Consider the following 19,762-nt stretch of genomic DNA (forward strand, 5'->3'; position numbering starts at 1 on the left):
CACTTCCTGAATGTGCTGTCATTGTGGGAAGAGGCTGTTTTCTAAGGAGAATTACTACAAACTAACTGGGTGGAAAGTGTTATCAGGGACACAGAAAATGTTAAATACAATAATAAACCTTTTTTTTACTAGGACTATAAAATAGCAGAGGTGGGACAAAGTCACAATTATTCGAGTCACAAGATCCAAGTCGAGTCCCAAGTAGATCGGGTCAAGACTCGACAGTTTCTGGCCCAACGCTCTAACCACTAGGCTACCTGCAGCCCGTTTTAGGTGCATAATCCCATAGTTATTGCATTATTGTCCACAGGGTGGACAATAGGGATAATGTGGTGGACCAAATATACACAGGCAATAGGCCAAATGAAATAGGGCAGGTTAAGCCTGCTACAGAGACTACCTGTATGGACACAGGTAGAGGGCAAGACAGTAATAACTAATAACTAACAGCAAATTCCAAATTTCAAGCAATTGTTACATACCAAAATACCAGTAGGCCTATGCTAGTAATTGTTGCCCCATTGCTGATGAGCTTGTAAAGTAAACAGTTAATATTCCTGATCACCAATTTTTTTTAGAGCTGCATATTTATTCATTATGGCAATCCTCTCTTCCTATAATTTGATGTTTGTGCTGCACCCGATCCTTGTGCTGTACAGCAAATCAGCAATTGTTCGCTAGCTCACCATCTGACCTGTATTGATTGACAGTTTGTTGGTCCAATCAGAGTGCAGAGTGTGCATTTCACTACCAAATCTGTTGCACCTTTCTTTGCAATGGAGATACTGCGGCTACACTCTCTGGCTGCATGGAGAGTAATCTATGTAAACTCTGTGCCACAAAATGAGTGCCAAAACATTACAAAACCTGGCTAGATAATTTCAAGTCATCGGTCTCAAGTCGAGTCCCGAGTCTTGTTGCTCCAAGTCTCAAGTTATTTTATGTTATATCAAGTCATCAAATTTGTGACTCGAGTCCAAGAATTTTGAACTCTAAAATACTCTAAAATAATGAAAGATTTGAAACAAATTATAGCTTATAATTTTCGTAGAAGTTGACAAATAACACCAGGGGACATTTTCAAAATGCATAAAATTCCCTTTCAAGATCCATATTTGTGAGATGTTAAGGTAAAGGACACCTGATCTTATATTTAAAGCCTTTTAGAATCTACATTTTACATGAAATAAGAAGTGATATTTCCTGGGAACAGAAAAGGCACCGCATAGTAGGAATGACACAGCCGGTTTCCCTGACACAGATTGAGCCTAATCCTAGACTAAAAATAATGCTCAATAAAGAACATTGAATGTGCTAGTTAGTCCAGGACTATGCTTGATTTGTGTCCGAGTGAATCTGACCAATTGTGTCCAGCTAATCAAATCTCAAAACTCTCCTAGGTTTCCTGAATGTATGACCTGGTCTATAGGCCGATACACTCACCCTAGAGATCCTCTTCCTCAGGTCTCTGTCCAGGCTGGACATCCACTGGGCTGACACACTCTGCAGAGAGCATTCTACCCTCAGGAAGGCATCCCACATCTACCAACACAAGGTGAACATACACATACAAACAGGTTTATAATTAACAGAAAACTGTGTACGTCTGGGAACAAATATTGTCTGCTAAGGTCTTGTATGTCTGCTAGTTTGGCTACAGTACCTCTATTTCTTTGGGATAGCTGAGGGATTTGGACTGAGTGCCTTGTTTCAGGAGATCATTGTAGAGAAGATTGTCTCTCCACTGGCTGAGATGTTGCAGCACGTCCCCAGGCTTGTCAGATAGCTGGAACTGCTCAGGTCTCTTCTCCTCACCATCCAGAGTCTGGGAAGGAACACACACACCATTTGGTGTACTATTGGAGTTCAAAGAACAACAGCGACGGCTTCCCGAGTGGAGCAGCAGTCTAAGGCATCACTACAGACCCAGGTTCGATCCCGGGCTGTGTCGCAGCCGGCAGTGACCGAGAGACCCATGAGGCAACGCACAATTGGCCCAGCCTCGTCTGGGTCTGGGTTAGCCGCATTGCGCTCTAGCGACTCCTGTGGCAGGCCGGGCGCATGCACGCTGACAAAGTCGCTAATTGTACGGTGTTTCCTCCGACACATTGGTGCGGATGGCTTCCGGGTTAAGAGAGCAGTGTGTCAAGAAGCAGTGCGGCTTGGCAGGGTCGTGTTTCAGAGGACGCATGGCTCTCGACCTTCACCTCTCCTGGGTCCGTACGGTAGTTGCAGCGATGGGACAAGACTGTAACTACCAATTGAATATCACGAAATTGAGGAGAAAAAGGGGGTATAAATAGAACAACAGCAAATTACCAGATCAACAACTACCTTGTTTGCAAGTGCAGCATCCAGAATTTCAGCCGCTTTCAGCACTAGTTGGAAGGATAGCACTGCTGCCTTGTAGAACGGGACAAGTCGCACCATCCGGCAAGTGCTCTTCAGAACACTGATGCAACTCAAGAGGATGGAGTCCACATACCCAGAATCTGCTAGCCTATAAACAAAAGCCACACATACAATAGCAGAATAATATAACACTCAAACGACTCACGCTCACAGATCTCAAATTCCAATACCTTTCCTTCTCGTCTTCAACTTTCTCCAGTACAAAGCACAGGATCTTTTGAGTAACCTGGAAGTTGAAATAATAATGTCACAAATGAATATTTAAAGATCCACCGCAATAGCACTACTCTTTAACTGAGTAATCTTATCAGACATTAATCATCCATACCTTACCTCTACATTTTGTTGTTGTGTTTTGATATCAGTATTCTCCCCATACTGTCGAAGCCTGTACAGCAGGCTCTGGATTATGTGTTCTGGAGGTATGCTCTTCAGGGTGGAGAATTCTGGAAGGTCCTCAAAGGCCACCAGGGACAGCCAGCTGGTCCAAACCAGAGGCATCTCATTAGCCACAGAAATGTGATTCTGGATCAAAGTGAGCATCATCCTGCAAAGAGGAAAGTGTCATCAATTTTATGCATGTTTGAGGTCGATGTACTGTCAAGTATTTCTCCTGAGGAAAAGAAGAAATGTGAACTAACTGGAATAATAGTCTAATTGAACACATATATGCAGAGTTAGAAATAGTCATATTTTTGGTTAAATTTCACTCCACAATGATACAATTATTCACAATGCAGATTTTAAAAAGCACATTGTGGACCACTCAAATAGGGTTTTGAGACACTTTGAGGGACAATTGGACAAACCTTCTTTTGTCAGAAAAGCTTCTGATCCTCTCTCTGAAGTTGTTGTACATAACATTTTCAAGCCCTGCCCAGTTCATCTCCTCTATAGTAGGACCAAGCCTGCCAGCGTCTGCTCCCGGCTGTATGAGAGTGTGCAGTAGAGGAATGAGCAAGGGAAGCTCTGAGACCAGCCTCTGTGAGCAGTAGTTGATCATACCAATCACAAGGCTGTGGAGACAAAGAAAGACAGATTAACAGATTTCGCCCAACATATAAACAGGGTTGCCGTAATCAAACAACACAATATAAACATTGCATCTGAAACTCACTTTTGTGGAAAAGAGAAGACATTTCTAATTTCCTCTATGTTTCTGCTGTCAAGTGCAGTGTGTGAGGACACTACGTAGCATAGATTTGCCCAGCCCTTCACCCCAAGATCTATCTGACAAGCTTGGCAGACTCTGAACAAAGACAAGCCAAACACTAGAGGGTTTTTGACAGTCTGGCTCTTCTGCGATGTTCCCTGGGACTCAGCATGCAACAGCTGCAGCAAATGCTCAGAAATCAACTCTGACACCTTTATTCCAAAAAAAGAGAAAAATAATGAAAACGTTGAATGTGTGGTATTGGATCTAATGGTCATACTGTTTTCTTGAAATGCCATTACAATATCATTACACACTGTAAATGTCCCACTCACCTTAACCAAAGGGGGATTGAAATCTCCTGGGTAGACCACCTGTTGAACAGCTGAGGAGTAACTCCTCTGGAAATGATGCAAGTGCTGAACAAACTGCACAGTGCTCTCCTGGTTGGGTGGATCCCATTTCTGTAAAATGTGGTCTAGTAGTAGATGGGCAGAGGCTTGCCAGGCATCAGCCATGCCCTTTCTTTTTGATTGGAACACATCTATCCACCCTTGGAAGGACCACCATGACTCCAGCCGATGAATGTGACCCTCATAAAGGTGCAACTCTGGAAACAATGATGAATAATCAGTATCATACTCAATGTAACATACAAGGTAATTGTTAACTTCTAAAAATAGATTTTAAATGTTTTCCTCTTACCCTTTACTTGTGAATCATTTGGAATTTGAATATTCCTTGTGGCTATCTCCACAATCTCTTTCTGCCTTTGCTGCACCCGATATTGGTAAGTCAACATTTGTCCCCTGGGTATTGAGCTTTCCGGTACTGAGAGACTTGCTTCTATTAGATAGCCTTGCTGACATAGACCTCTAAAGAATAAATTAAAAACTGATTTACAAACAATGATAATTATCACCATGTATGTATTGTGTGGTTTATGTAGCCGATAAACAGTAAAATATTCTCATCAATCCAACATCACCAGTAAGGAGAAAAGTATTCATACTCACACGAAATGAGTCATTTCAAGGGCATGAGTTTCATCTTGATGACATAACAAGAGTGTGTCATATTCTTGGTTGAATCTGAACTTTTTGTTCAGCACAGCATAGATATGAAAGGTGAACATAGGAATCCCAGGAGGAATCCTTACTGGGGACCGCTCTCTGATGAAGGCGAGAAAATAAAAGAAGACCGAAAATGTTGAGTGACTAGTTACAGTAATAAAGAAGTAATAACAGTGTACTTGTGTGTCACATCATGTGTTGTTACTCATTGTACTCAGGTAATAACAGCATGCCATAAGCTTATTGCCAGCTTACCGACATCCTCTACTCTTGGAATCCTTTTTGCATTGATTTGAAGTCTGAGGACTCGACCTCTTCTGAGTCTTTGTTTTATCTTCCGCTGCAGCTTCTGCATAAGACTTGGTAGTTAATTTGACTCCCTGTTTTACCTGGCAGGCTGCGGGACTCCCTGAGCTTTCTCCTGAATGTTGTACCCCTTTCTCTGATTCGGGCTTACTCTTTACCTCTTCGGTAGAGTTTGGATTCTCCCTCTTAGGTGGTTTTGATGCTGCTCCTTCACTGCCTGCTCCATCGCTGTTCTGTGTTTGCTCATTCATTGGCTGAGTGGTGTCAGCATGTTCATCTGTCATTGGCTGAGTGGAATCAGAGGGTTCTGTCTGTGTCTGCTGTGTGTTCTGAACAACTATAGGGGTCTGAGTTGCCCGGTTCTTGCCTTTAGGTTTATTTGTTTGAGTCTGGACGTGAACTCTCTTAGCATCCTTGACATGTGTGTGTTTTGTATCATTAGTCTGATGCATGGACTGGTCCTGTTGTTGACTGGTTTCAGCTTGGTGGTCTTGGTCTTGGTTGTGTTCTTGTGTCTGTGTTTCCAAGGTTTGACACACCTGGTTGGTTTGGGTCTCCATCTGCCCTTTTTCCAGTGTACTCTGAGTCTGAGGATCCTTGTCAGCTTGATTTTTCATTCCTTTATTTTTTCTTCTATTACCTCTCCTTGTCTTCTTCTTCATATCCTGATCTCTTCTGGGGGACTTTGTTTGGTCCTGTTGATAACAAAAAAAGTCAGCAATGACAATAAATGTCAGTTTCTCTTTTAAATCAGGACAATATGTACTGTTACCCAAATTGTTTCATTAGTTTTATTGTTAATGATTGTACAATGAAAGACATAGGCACACGGGTTCCCGTGTGGCTCAGTTGGTAGAGAACGGCGCTTGCAACGCCAGGTTTTTTTAACCGTCATTTTACCAGGTAAGTTGACTGAGAACACGTAATTTACAGCAACGACCTGGGGAATAGTTACAGGGGAGAGGAGGGGGATGAATGAGCCAATTGTAAGTTGGGGGTGATTAGGTGACCATAATGGTATGAAGGACAGCTTGGGAATTTAGCCAGGATACCGGGGTTAACACCCCTACTCTTACGATAAGTGCCATGGGATCTTTAATGACCTCAGAGAGTCAGGACACCCGTTTAACATCCCATTCGAAAGACAGCACCCTACACAGGGCAGTGCCCTGGGGCATTGGGATATTTTGCTTCTACACCTGCATTGCTTGCTGTTTGGGGTTTTAGGCTGGGTTTCTGTACAGCACTTTGAGATATCAACTGATGTACGAAGGGCTATATAAATAAATTTGATTAGATTTTTTAGACCAGAGGAAAGAGTGCCTCCTTCTGGCCCTCCAACACCACTCCAGCAGCATCTGATCTCCCATCCAGGGACTGACAAGGACCGACCTTGCTTAGCTTCAGAAGCAAGCCAGCAGTGGAATGCAGGGTGGTATGCTGCTGGCTGTGGGTTTGATTCCCATGGGGGACCAGTACAGGAAAAAGTACAGAAATGTATCCACTCACTACTGTAAGTTGCTCTGGATAAGAGCATCTGCTAAAATATGTAAATGTAAAAATGAAAGGTGGTTGGTGGTCATGTGTCACCTGCTGTCCCTCTGTCTTGGGTCTCTTAGTGACAGTGTCCTTCTCAGCAGTTACCTCCATGTTGTGCCGATGTTTCCCTGTTGGCACCCCAGGGCACTGCTGGGACAAGGACCCATGATCTCCTTGGGGACTACTGTCACCTGACCCAAGCTCCATCTGCAGAGCTGCTAGCCAGCCCACCAGGCTGGGATATATTGCTCTGTATGTTGTGTATCCTCTCTGGTAGGTTTGGACGTTAAAGACACTCTCTTAATCTCTCACTACAGATGGAGAATAATACAAATGAAATGTTCCAATGGAAGCAATATCTAACTACTTCAGAAAGGAATTTACTACGTTTAGACATTTTAGGGAACATACAAAACAGCAACAACTGCGCTGCCGTTGCTGCCAAGCCCCATATGTAGCTGCAGTAAAATTACTTCCTCAATCAGTTTGTCAGATGGAAGTCGCCAAGTTTCTGTTTCCTCGATTTCTCTGTTTGACTCATCTCCCAGTTATGAGTATGGGAGTTATTTCCTAAGAAATTGCTTGCTTACTTATTTAAAATGTCATTAAACATATTGCATTTCCCTCTAAAGATTTACTAGATACATGCGTATTTAACTTGTCAAAAAATTGACCGTCTCTTTTATAGACAAAAACATTTGTCTATAAAAACAATATTTCTAATAAACGGTAACATCACAGCCTACAACTAGAAAAGCTGTGAGAAAACAGGCGGCACTTCCTTACCTGACAAATGTGTTCTCTGCTACAATACTATTCAGACATCTGTCCGTTGCAGCAATACAACCACTAAAGTAAGATACATTTGCCAATACCTTCTAACGCTCACCTGCCAACATTCATAAACTCCACCCTTTACCTAACTCGAGGGATCGTCGCGAAACATCTTACATGTATAACTGGACATGTGAACGTAAAGTTATCTTCATTTAAAGCGGGTAGGTCAGTGTATGACAGTCCCTTAAGTTTTGCCTTTCAGTTTCATTTCTTACCAACTGAGCCTGTGTTTTTTCCAGACTAGAAACCTAAACATATTCACAGTCACGCCCACTATGATTTGCACGCATTCATTTTAAAGCGCCTTTTCTGTAAATGTTTGTCATTATTTAACATTCATTCAACCATAACTAAACCAGAATACCTTTATTATGAAGGAGAAGGAGGCGCGGATCTAGGATATGCTTGGCACCCCTAATACATGTAGGCCTATGCCTATGTTCAGGTAAAATGCTGATTCCAGATCTGTGCCTAGGGGTAACTTCATTCTTTGAAGAAAAGCTCAATAGGTTAAAGATTTATATAATTTACAGATCAAAAAAAATTATATCAATAATATAATTCATATGCAGATGTGAAACTGTGATGATAGGCCAATACAATAGTACAATCAGACAATAATCTGATTAAAACAACACATGATAAATGACTGTAATGTAAAATATCAAATGATCAATCAAGCCCTCACAGGAAACCCTATTGAAGCAAGGCACAAACTTGTAATATAGTCATTGGATACACTGTGGCGCCACCTATCGACAAAGAGGTTATCAGATTCATCCACAGGTTAACATTCTCACCAACATTTTGTGTAAAAATGAGAAATAGCTAAATAATATTTACAACTGGTCTCCCACAATTTGAGTTCATTGACGGAATGGGGAAAGCATTACATTTTTACTGTATAGCCAGCTCATTATTTTTATAATTCTTGAGTGCTTAGAGAGAAAGAGTGTCATTTTCACCACTGAGTTTAAGGTGGAGAGTGTATTTAAGTTTGTGGTCACAGTCCAATCCCTTAGACCTGGGCACCATCAGCAGGTATCTTGACTCTCCGGACCACCACCCGGTTCCTGCGTCCCTGTGGTCTAGTACCAGTGCTGATACCGGTTCCGTCTCCAGTTCCGGTCAGCATGGTGCTCTGGTTCTCCTCGTCTGGTGTCAGTGGGCGGGGCTCTGCTCTTCTCTGGGAAGGGCTTCTTCCTGCCCTCACGTCATCCACGAATGCCTCGACGCCCTCAAACTTGGTGGTCAGCTCCCCCAGGCGCTCCTTCAGGGCATTGAATTCCTTGTAGAGGTCTCCTAAGGCATCCGATAGAGGAGGGATCCTGGAGAAAGGGAGTGATAGGGTGAGGGGAAAAAAGTGTAATGAGGAGGCTGCGGGAGTTCATTACAGTTCAAAAACAAGTCTTATTGTGTCTGTTATAACAAAGGGATCTGACTAATAAAGACTAAAGCTAAAAGGTACATTTCCAAAGTAATGGGCTTTGTAATAGATACAGTGAAGTATCTTACCTTTATATTTATCAAATCATACAGTATGTTATTTTTTTGAGCTTACCAATGAACTTCTGATCTAAATACCTACTAAACATATCTACAACGGATTCTACCCACCTCCCGTAGTCAGGCAGCACAGTGCTGTGGTCGTTGAGGAGAAGGTCTTTGACTTGGGTCATGATGGCAAACTTCCAGTTGTCCAACACCAGGGTGAGGTTGGCACAGCCTCTAGTGTTTACCTTCTCTGCTGCAATGGCATGAACAGGGAAGAGGGTAGTCATTTGGTTAATGTTTCTTGATAGTGTTTTGTACTTAGTTCTACTTCTAACAATTCTTCAAAATCCCTGTGCTGATTTCTGGCTACCCTGTCCGTATCATGTCTAAAGAATACATTAGCAACAAAGGAATGCAATAATAACAGAGAAAGCAAATTGTGACTGCTGAGGATTACTCACATGCTCAGAGGGGCCAACCAGAATGTGTAATTGCTCTGTTTTTGCTGTATCTATATAAGGTACTGTATGTGGATTGTGAGGAAATTCTTTATCTATATATCTTGTCTGTAAATTCTGTTTATTGTGGTCAGCACCATTTGAACAAATTCCTGGTACCTGTAAATGTACTTGTAAATGTGAATAAAGGTGATTCTGATTCTGAAATGAAAACAGACCAGGCAGCCACTCACCCTCTGTCCTGTAGTCCCATTCTGAGTTCTGTTCAGTTCTCCTCCTCTTCTGTGCTGCAGAAAGAGCCACCAGGCACAGCAAAGCCACTGTAGTCCTCATCCTCAAGTCAGAATAAGACATATCATACATTACACCTGAACTGAGATAATTATGACAGTTTAACTTGCTCTGCAGACATCCATTCTATCGTCTTACACTAAATGTGTAATAACCTGATTATTTTCTCACAGTATGTTTCACCAATTATTTTTTTAAGGGTTTGCTGAGAATACATAAGTAGACACAGACTATGTACCTGCTCGTACAAAAAAACTCTGTCCCGAATAAGTCAGTGTTTGATAATAATCCCACAGCAGTGCAAGTTTGTAGAGCACCGACAGACGGACCTGCTCATATACTTTTTGGCAGTCAGTATGTCCCCTCCCCCACACTGAGGTCTTGCCAAGAGAAGGGTGTCATCCATGTCTCCACCCCCCTAAGAAAAAAAACACACCCACATCATGCATCACTATTACAGTTGTCCATTTATCACAATGCTTATCCAGTATCTGTACCTTATTTTACATTACTTTCAGATCTACAGGAATGTGTAGGGACTGGGTTGGAATGAGTTATTAGAATTGTTTAAACCCAGCATTCTCTTCCTTTCTCTGTCATACTTGACCCCATGTTGTGACCTCTATGTGAGAGGCATGCGACATAAATGGTCGAGGTCGAGCCAAGGTTACCTAAACAGGGTTCCCTGGGGGGTCTTAAGTGTAGTCCCATAAACCAGTAGTACCATGTATAAATATCTCACTAGTGTTTGAAACTCAGTTTACCTCTTCTCTTCCTGCACATTCCATCTTGGCCTTCAGGGTAGCCAGGTAGCCTAGTGGTTAGCGCGTTGGACTAGTAACCGGAAAGTTGCAAGTTCAACCTCCCGAGCTGACAAGGTGCAAATCTGTCATTCTGCCCCTGAACAGGCAGTTAACCCACCTAGGCCGTCATTGAAAATAAGAATTGACTTGCCTGGTTAAATAAAGGTAAAATAAATCTGTGTCCATCGAGATAAACCTCACAGACAAATGTGAGAGCACCCCTCTTCATGGACATTCCTGTTCAGTAGTGCAGACTAGTGCTTATTGGCCAAGTTCACCTTTGTCCGTGATGAATGCGATCCTGTGTAGCCTGTGCTACATCTGCTTCCCACCTGGGTCCTGTTGAGACTTGTATCTCCATCTGCACAAAGACGATAACCCCCTCATAAAACAGAATGATCCAAGACAGCACGCCAGCAGGAAAGATAGAGTACATTGTGTCACAGACTAGTGGATTTAATTGGAAGCAGGGACATTACACTTCCTTATGTTATTTTCATGGCTATCATATCAATACGTTATCTTGACTTTATGGCTAAATTATATCAATTTTAAAATATGCATTTGAAAACAAAGTAGAACAAAAATATAAATGCAACATGTAAAGTGTTGGTCCCATGTTTCATGAGCTGAAAAAAAAAAAAAAAAAAAAGACATTTTCCATACAATTTTTTAAAATTTCTCTCGAATTTCAAGCACTTATTTACATACCTGTTAGTGAGCATTTCTCCTTTGCCAAGATAATCCATCCATTTGACAGGTGTGGCATATCAAGAAACGGATTAAACAGCATGATCATTACACAGGTGCTTCTTGCGCACACTAAAACGTGCAGTTGTGTCACACAACACTATGCAACAGATGTCCCAAGTTGAGCGAGTGTGCCTAGTGACTTGTTTGGGTGAGCGGTTTGCTGATGTCAACGTTGTGAACAGTGCCCCATGGTGGCAGTGGTGTTATGGCATGAGCTGGTATAAGCTACTGACGACCACAATTTTATTTTATCGATGGCAATTTGTGAATGCAGAGATACCGTGACAAGATCCTAAGGCCCATTGTCATGCCATTAATTCACTGCCATCACCTCATGTTTCAGCATAATGCATGGCCCCATGTCTCAAGGATCTATACACAATTCCCAGAAGCTGAAAAACAGACCAGTTGAGAACAAAATAACACAAATCAGAAAAACACCAATTTGTAAAGAATATGGGGAACGAGTTAATTTTTTTATTTAACTAGGCAAGTCAGTTAAGAATAAATTCTTATTTACAATGACGGCCTAGGAACAGTGGGTTAACTGCCTTGTTCAGGGGAAGAACAACAAAATGTTTACCTTGTTAGCTCGGGGACTCGATCTTGCAACCTTTCGGTTACAATTCCAACGCTCTAACCAATGGGCCAATTGTGCGCCGCCCTATGGGACTCCCAATTCACAGCTGAGTGTGATACAGCCTGGATTCGAACCAGGGAATGCAGTGCCTTAGATCGCTGCGCCACTCAGGAGCAATGGTGGAGGTCCTGCTTTAAAAAGCACACTGTGCTTCAGAGTACACATGCATTCTGAGGCCACGCACCATATGGCCTTTTAAATAGGCCCCAACCTTAACCACCTCACTAAGAGGGCAAAATCAGCTGTAAAGTACAGTTATGAAGAAACCATATCAGGCTTTCTTTAGGATGAAACAAAATAAAACGCTGCTCCATTGATAGGATTTTTTTATTTATTGTTTTACTGGTATTTTTGATATTGAAAATTTAAATCCAGGTGTACAGTATCATATCACTTTCTTTCAGGGTCCAATTCTTCAGCTCTGAGCGGGAAGTTGGGACTTTTGTAGCTCTGGTCCAGGGCATTACGTGCGGCTTCATCAGCAAGCCATATGTAACCCCCTGGACCAGAGCTAGGACATGTGTTATGTACTGTTCATCAATCCGTTAGCATGGCATCAGCAGATCTTCAGATCTTCTCACAGAGGGAAAGGGATAGAAACAGGCAAAATAACCTTAAAGCATTCTCAAATTAATCTACAAACTAAAAATATATACTCACTTCAATGAAAATTACTTCTAAGCTCTTATAAAAAAATCTTTATAAATAGCATAATTTGAAAGCTATGACCGCCACCCCCCCCTCTTCTTTTTAACTTAAAAATGACAATTTCCTGATAGCAGCCCCAAAATGGATGAAAAATTCAAGTGACAGGCCCAACCTCTTGGACACTCGCTACGTATTTTGAATAAAGCCCCTCTTCAGGAAATACTTGAAGGCTGGAAAAAGTTGAGGTATCTGTTGGACTAAATCTGACTTCTACAATGTCAAATTAGAGTAAAATCAAACCGAAAATCAAACCAATGACTTAGTTGAATGCCATCAAAATAGCAGTGTAAAGGTTTGAGCGCTTTATTTCAAGCATATAAAGCTGAATCCCTTGAATCAGCGATATATGTGAAGTAAAACACAACCCCCCCAGTGTTGACACAGAGCTCTTGTGGAATAAGTGCTCGTGTGGAAGGTCAATGATACCCGCTAACCCATTCATATTCTCATTAGACATTATAGTGCACCTGGATCACTGTAATCTGCATCTCAAAAAGGGGGCATGAGAAGGGGAAACATTCCCTACTGAATTGATTGTGCGGTGGACATCAAATTACTACCGATGGAATGAGTTCAGTTTTACAGCTTTTAGTGGAGGGAAATATTGGTTCTATGTAAAAGAAGCACACACACCCAGAGCTCAACACTGCCTGCCCTCTCCCCCCTTCTTGGCAATCTCTTTTTCCCCTCACCATCTTTCTTCCTCTCCATCCCAGGTGCACAGCACATTGGCCTGCTGGAAGGCATGGACCATTAAGGTATCTTTCTCTCCGACTATGTTGACCTGTGACCTATGGAGTCTTTGAAGGCAGAGTGATGGAGATCCATAGGGGGCCCGTCAGAGAAGATATTACCCTTTCTCTACGCCCTGGCCCCTCTGGACTGGCGCCAGTTGAAAGAGGACAACAGAGGCCAGAAAAAGCTACAGCGAGAAAGAGGGAGATACTGGGTTAACTACCTACACTGTAAGTAAGCATCTCAAAGCTGCCATCAAAAAAGGCATGTCTACTATACAGTATAAGCTTCAACTGGAGATATAACAAATACTGAGCATGTACGCCAGTTCTAATTCAAATGAGAAATATAACCCAAAAGGCCATCTTCCAAACTAACTCCTGAGGGCAGGGCATCAACCAAGGGGAAAAGCCTAAGCAACTGAGAACAAACATCACTCCTGCAACAGAAAACACTAAATAAAGGAGGTTAGATTTATGAGACTGTGTATGATAGATACATTTAACGTCTCTAAGATTGGGCCAATGAAGAGCTCTTATAGATAGACCGTCACTGTCTGATAACTGTCAACTGTAAGGGAGGATGAGTTCTACAAGAACTGTAGCATCTGACGGCGCAAAACTGACCCAAACTGATTCAAAAGTCCAGATATATACTGTAGCTACAATCAGGAATTAAATGTAATTAAATAAACAGCATCAATCATTCCTCAAATAATGTATATTATTTACACAACAGAATTTCCAGAATAAGTCATAACAGCAAGAGGGGATGGGCACTGGTCGGTGTGAGTGGGATATAACATCCAAATTCTAGAGTCTTTCTTTTGCTCTTGTCCTGAAGCACAGACATTTTTTTGGGAGCCAGGTCATAGAAGAATATCAGGGGCCATAGGGAGAAATAGGGAAGAAGACTTGATGCCAAAGTGCTTTTACCTAAACATGTCCCAGCCAGTCTCCATCAGAGGCCACGGCGGAGAGAGAGAGAGAAAGAGAGAGGATTGAGAGCACACAGTCAACCTTTGTTACATAATTTCATTTGCTGTAAACTAGTGCCTTCATTTTGCGCTTATCATTCCTTAGCAGTCTGAGATGGGAGGGACTGAGGGCCAGGGGGAGGGGCCAAGAGGAGGAGACATCCAATCACACAGCTGCTTGCAGCATCCAATCCCGGTGCAATGATGTCATTGGTGCGTAAGGAAGCGGGGAGGTGGGCAGGGCTGGACATAGGGTAGTAAAGGAGGGGATTGAGAAGCAGGGCAGGGGGCCACAGGAGGGATGGGGTTTAACCCCTCGGCAGGCTGCACATCTCACAGAGCTCTGTGCCTGGTTGGTTCATGAAGGTGCAGTGGAGGCAGGACCACATGGCTGATGAGGAAGCTGGGGTAGAGGGACCCCCGCCCATGGCACCAAACTCCTGAGGGCCCGATGGCTGCCCACCCTCTGTGCCTGAGGAGAGAAGAGAGAGCGGTAAGGGGTAAGGGAAAACAGAAAGGTGACTCTTACCAGTGATTACTTTTCAGACTTATTTTTGTATGAAGGAATGATACATGTAATGAGCTGATTCCAAATTGGTATTTGTGGTCAATAAAGGTTTATTGAAATTAATGCAAGACAAGTTCAACTCATCCATCACTTTAAAATCCAATCCATCTCTTCTCAACAGCTACAGAAATGTAATAATTTCAACTAAGGCATGTCAGCGCCCTCCTTGATGGCCAGTGGTACTTACTGCACAGCTGCTCGATGGTGGCCCACTGCTCAGACTTCTTCCAAGTCTGAGCCAGCTCCTCGTCTTTTGTCTTCACCGCGTCCAGCAGCAGACCAATGCTGTCCTATGAACAGATCATTATAACTCTGTTATACAACATACAGCGCACATTCAGAAAGTATTCACATCCCTCGACTTTTTCCACATTTCGTTATGTTAACCTGAATTTAAAATGTATTACAATACCCCATAATGTCAAAGTGGAAATATGTTTTTAGAAATGTTTTCAAATTAATAACAAATGAAAACGTGAATGGTCAAGAGTCAATAAGTATTCTACCCATTTGTTATGACAAGCCTAAAGTTCAGGATAAAATATTAGCTTAACAAGTCACAAATTGCATGGACTCACTGTGTGCAATAACAGTGTTGAACATGAATTACAGTTTAGATTTTTTTTTTAATCGTCTTGAAATTATACTGTACCAGTCAAAAGTTTGGACATGCTCATTCAAGGGGTTGTCTTTATTTTTACTATTTTCTACACTGTAGAAGAATAGCGAAGACATCCAAACTATGAAATGACACATGGAATCATGTAATAATATATTTTTTTAAACGGTTAAACAAATCTAAATATATTTCGAGATTCTTCAAAGTAGCCACCCATTGCATTGATGACAGCTTTGCACACTCTTGGCATTCTCTCAACCAGCTTCACCTGGAATGCTTTTTCCAACAGTCTTAAAGGAGTTCCTACATAAACTGAGCACTTGTTGAATGCTTTCCCTTCCCGCTGTGGTCCAACTCATCCCAAACCATCTCAAATAGGTTAAGGTCAGGTGATTGTGGAGGCCAGGTCATCTGATGGAGCACTCCATCACTCTCCTTCTTGGTCAAATAGCCCTTACACAGCCTGGAGGTGTGTTGGGTCATTCTCCTGTTGAAAAACAAATGATAGTCCCACTAAGCACAAACCAGTTGGGATGGTGTATCTCTGCAGAATGCTGTGGTAACCATGCTGGTTAAGTGTGCCTTGAATTCTAAATAAATCAGTGTCACCAGCAAAGCACCCCACACCATCACCTCCATGCTTCACGGTGGGAACCACACATGCAAAGATCATCCATTCACGTACCCTGCGTCACAGAAACAGCAGTTAGAACCAAATATCTCAAATTTGGACTCAGACCAAAGACATATTTCCACTGGTCTAATGTCCATTGCTCATGTTTCTTGGTCTCTTCTTATTTGGGTCCTTTAGTAGTTATTTCTTTGCAGCAATTTGACCATGAAGACCTGATTCACGCAATCTCCTCTGAACAGTTGACATTGAGATGTGTCTGTTACTTGAACTCTGAAGAATTTATTTGGGCTGCAATCTGAGGTGCTGCTAATCTAATTAATTTATCCTCGGCAGCAGAGGCAACTCTGTGTCTTCCTTTCCTGTGGCGGTCCTCATGAGAGCCAGCTTTATCATAGCGCTTGATCGTTTATAAGACTGCACTTGAAAAAACTTTCAAAGTTCTTGAACTTTCCAGATTGACAGACCTTCAGGTCTCAAAGTAATGGACTGAATTTCTATTTTCTTATTTGAGCTGTTCTTGCCATAATATGGACTTGGCATTTTACCAAATAGGGCTATCTTCTGTATACCACCCCTACATTGTCACAACATAACTAATTAGCTCAAACGCATTAAGGAAAGAAATTCCACATTTTACCTGTTAATAAGGCACACCTGCTAATTGAAATGCATTCCAGGTGACTACCACATGAAGCTGGTTGAGAGAATGCCAAGAGTGTGCAAAGCTGTCATCAAGGCAAAGGGTGGCTACTTTGAAGAATCTCAAATATATTTCAATTTGTTTAACAATTTTTTGGGTTACTGCATGATTCCATGCGTGTTACTTCCTAGTTTGATGTCTTCGCTATTATTCTACAATGTAGAAAATAGTTTTAAAAAAAAAGAAAAATCCTGGAATGAGCAGGTGTCCAAACTCTTGACTGGTACTGTATGTCAAGACTTGGAAATGGCTGTCAAGCAATGATCAACAACCAACTTGACAGAGCTTGAAGAATATTAAAAATATTGCAAATATTGTACAATCCAGGTGTGCAAAATTCTTAAGAGACTTACCCAGAAAGACTCAAAGCTGTAATCGCTGCCAAAGGTGATTCAAACATGTATTGACTCAGGGGTGTGAATACTTATGTAAGTTAGCTATTTCTGTATTTCATTTTCTATAAATTAGCAAAAAATTATAAACACGTGTTTTCACTTTGTCATTAGGGGGTATTGAGTAGATGGGTGATAAAAAAAATATATTTCATCCAATCTGAATTTAGGCTGTAACAACAAAATGTGGAATAAGTCAAGGGATATGAATACTTTGGAAGGCACTGTATTTTAAAGTGAGTAAAAGTACACTACATGACCAAAAGTATGTGAATGCCTGCTCGTTGAACATTTCATTCCAAAATCATGGGCATTCAAATTAAGCTGGTCCCCCCTTTGCTGCTATAACAACCTCCACTCTTCTGGGAAGGCTTTCCACTAGATGTTGGAACATTGCTGCTATAACAGCCTCCACTCTTCTGGGAAGGCTTTCCACTAGATGTTGGAACATTGCTGCTATAACAGCCTCCACTCTTCTGGGAAGGCTTTCCACTAGATGTTGGAACATTGCTGCTATAACAGCCTCCACTCTTCTGGGAAGGCTTTCCACTAGATGTTGGAACATTGCTGCTATAACAGCCTCCACTCTTCTGGGAAGGCTTTCCACTAGATGTTGGAACATTGCTGCTATAACAGCCTCCACTCTTCTGGGAAGGCTTTCCGCTAGATGTTGGAACATTGCTGCTATAACAGCCTTCACTCTTCTGGGAAGGCTTTCCACTAGATGTTGGGACATTGCTGCTATAACATCCTCCGCTCTTCTGGAAGGCATTCCGCTAGATGTTGGAACATTGCTGCTATAACAGCCTCCACTCTTCTGGGAAGGCTTTCCAGTAGATGTTGGGACATTGCTGCAATAACATCGTCCACTCTTCTGGGAAGGCCAAAATGTAACATTGGCACTATGCATTGGGGCAGGTAGCGTTCTTCTGGCATTCACTAAACCCAGATTCATCCGTCAGACTGCCAGATGGTGAAGCGTTATTATGTAAAGCGTGTAATGTATTTAACCACCATCAAAGACATTCTCAGGAAAAACATCCTGACGACTACGACACTAATCACTTCCACATTGGACAAACGGGGTGATAATCTGAACCTTTTGTAGCGTGACAACAAACCAAAACATTGTGCTTGAATGTGTTTGGTGTGTGCGCGAATCTGTATGATGTGTGGAAAAGAGTGTGTGTGGCATTACAGTACTTACTCTGAGAGGCATGACCTCGTTGGTGACCAGAAAGATGAGTAGGTGAAAATCTGACACAATGTCCAAGAATACAGTGGAGGTGCACTGGGACAGGTACGTAGCTAAACTGTGGAAGTCCTGTTACACACACAGAAAGGGGAAAACATGGAATATGATCGAGAGTAATAATTTCCTATAACCCCCCATAGCCCAGGGACTCTAAACATGGGCATTCATTTTCATTGGCAGAGTTACATGTGATCAGGTCAGGTTGAAACATAGCAGAAATTATGGCTGTTGCCAAATAGGGTTATAGGGTCAGGGGGGAAATGACAGAGCCTTCTGAAAGCTCTGAGACAGAGAGAAGTATGTAGGTCACTATTTGGCTACTGAAGCAAACTAAATATAATATTTTATTTGTTACTGTGGGTGTGTTATTGAGCAAGTCTCTCCCAGGATGTGTCTGTTCTCTATGGGGAAACGTTGTGTGGAGCAGAATGGTATGCGTGTGATAATGATTACCTGTGTCTCTCCCAGGATGTCTCTGTTCTCAATGGGGAAGCGTTGTGTGGAGCAGAAGGTGTACTGGGGGTCCTTGGGGAACGTGGTGGTTATCTGGATAGAGATGGAAGGAAGGAGAACGAAGAAGAAGAGTTGACTGACTGGAAACGAGTTAGATCTTTGAGAGCCTTCCCTCTGACATCAGTGAGATGTAGAGCCAAGAAAACAGATGTCAATATGAAAACAGAATACAAGAAGGAATTAAGTGCTCTCAGATGGTAATAAATATTTGGCAAGTTATCTAGTTCTCTTTATTTTCTCTGGCTCATCATTGGCTAGCACCACCCCAGGGTGAGGTGGTAGATGTATGGCTGCATGGCATGGAGATGCCAACATTTTATGACATTGTGGAAAGAGGAAGACATCATCCTGACATCATTGGGCAAAGTTTCGGTTTGACCATTTAGTTGTTCGTAAACACACACAGCAATCAAAATGTTCTGAAAACAACATGTGTATATGAACTTGCTAGTTGGAAGGCATGGGGAATGTAAATGGAATAATATTGATTGACAGAGGCTTATTTTAGTTGACTGGCCCTGCTAAGTTTGCTAAACACTAAAACCTGCCCTACCGCTACTCATCACAACATGTCATTGATGAATTACCTACAGTGCCTTCAGAAAGTATTAATAACCTTCGACTTATTTCACATTTTGTTGAGTTGGGGAAAAATAATGACAAAGTGAAAACATTTGTTTTTAGAAATATTTCCACATTTATTGAAAATTAAATACAGAAATATCTAATTTACAGAAGTATTCACACCCCTGAGGTAATACATGTTTGAATCACATTTGGCAGCAATTACAGCCGAGTCTTTCTGGGTAAGTCTCTAAGAGCTCTCCACACCTGTATTGTGCAACACTTGCAAAATGTTATTTTGAAAATTCTTCAAGCGGTCACATTGGTTGATCATTGCCA

The 19,762-nt window shown here is 42.0% G+C and overlaps 3 protein-coding genes across 10 annotated transcripts in view; all 3 read right to left on the bottom strand.

Annotated features, from left to right (window-relative positions):
- The window catches only part of rnf213b (ring finger protein 213b), a 68,257-nt gene extending 60,871 nt beyond the window's left edge, over positions 1–7,386 (bottom strand). For 3 of the 6 annotated variants that reach the window (XR_006083991.1, XM_024431682.2, XM_042326291.1), the window contains exons 1-13: positions 7,270–7,366; positions 6,535–6,794; positions 4,894–5,639; positions 4,582–4,737; positions 4,271–4,440; positions 3,901–4,175; positions 3,530–3,777; positions 3,222–3,428; positions 2,746–2,959; positions 2,583–2,638; positions 2,335–2,500; positions 1,664–1,825; positions 1,444–1,542 (exon numbers count right to left, since the gene is read on the bottom strand). Coding sequence is in view for 5 of the 6 variants with exons in the window: in XM_024431682.2 (XP_024287450.2) it covers positions 1,444–1,542; positions 1,664–1,825; positions 2,335–2,500; positions 2,583–2,638; positions 2,746–2,959; positions 3,222–3,428; positions 3,530–3,777; positions 3,901–4,175; positions 4,271–4,440; positions 4,582–4,737; positions 4,894–5,639; positions 6,535–6,690 (2,655 nt within the window). In the remaining variant the exon portion in view is untranslated. Of the gene's footprint in view, positions 1–1,443; positions 1,543–1,663; positions 1,826–2,334; positions 2,501–2,582; positions 2,639–2,745; positions 2,960–3,221; positions 3,429–3,529; positions 3,778–3,900; positions 4,176–4,270; positions 4,441–4,581; positions 4,738–4,893; positions 5,640–6,534; positions 6,795–7,269 lie in introns of all 6 variants that reach the window. The other 3 variants (XM_024431629.2, XM_024431622.2, XM_024431639.2) reach the window with 2 other exon arrangements.
- A 285-nt stretch (positions 7,387–7,671) lies between these two features.
- LOC112257829 lies at positions 7,672–11,150 on the bottom strand. Of its 3 annotated transcripts, none has more exons than XM_024431705.2 (6): positions 11,078–11,150; positions 10,645–10,727; positions 9,893–9,981; positions 9,506–9,606; positions 8,938–9,067; positions 7,672–8,648 (listed from the first exon to the last, which is right to left on the bottom strand). In XM_024431705.2, the coding sequence occupies exons 1-6, from the start codon at positions 11,133–11,135 to the stop codon at positions 8,339–8,341; spliced, it is 771 nt and encodes a 256-aa protein (XP_024287473.2). In that variant the 5' UTR covers positions 11,136–11,150; the 3' UTR covers positions 7,672–8,338. The 3 variants fall into 3 exon arrangements, with proteins under 3 accessions (XP_024287473.2, XP_042182237.1, XP_042182243.1); XM_042326303.1 differs by having other exon boundaries at positions 10,328–10,727; positions 11,078–11,132; XM_042326309.1 differs by lacking the exon at positions 11,078–11,150 and having other exon boundaries at positions 10,328–10,902.
- A 918-nt stretch (positions 11,151–12,068) lies between these two features.
- Positions 12,069–19,762, bottom strand: part of LOC112257838 (nuclear protein localization protein 4 homolog) — a 33,896-nt gene continuing 26,202 nt past the window's right edge. Inside the window, exons 14-17 of the mRNA XM_024431717.2 lie at positions 18,800–18,892; positions 18,299–18,415; positions 14,934–15,036; positions 12,069–14,650 (exon numbers count right to left, since the gene is read on the bottom strand). Coding sequence (XP_024287485.1) covers positions 14,487–14,650; positions 14,934–15,036; positions 18,299–18,415; positions 18,800–18,892 — 477 coding nt within the window. The 3' untranslated portion in view covers positions 12,069–14,486. The remainder of the gene's footprint in view (positions 14,651–14,933; positions 15,037–18,298; positions 18,416–18,799; positions 18,893–19,762) is intronic.

Source organism: Oncorhynchus tshawytscha, linkage group LG01 (genome assembly GCF_018296145.1).
Source record: "Oncorhynchus tshawytscha isolate Ot180627B linkage group LG01, Otsh_v2.0, whole genome shotgun sequence".
Lineage (NCBI taxonomy): Eukaryota > Metazoa > Chordata > Actinopteri > Salmoniformes > Salmonidae > Oncorhynchus > Oncorhynchus tshawytscha.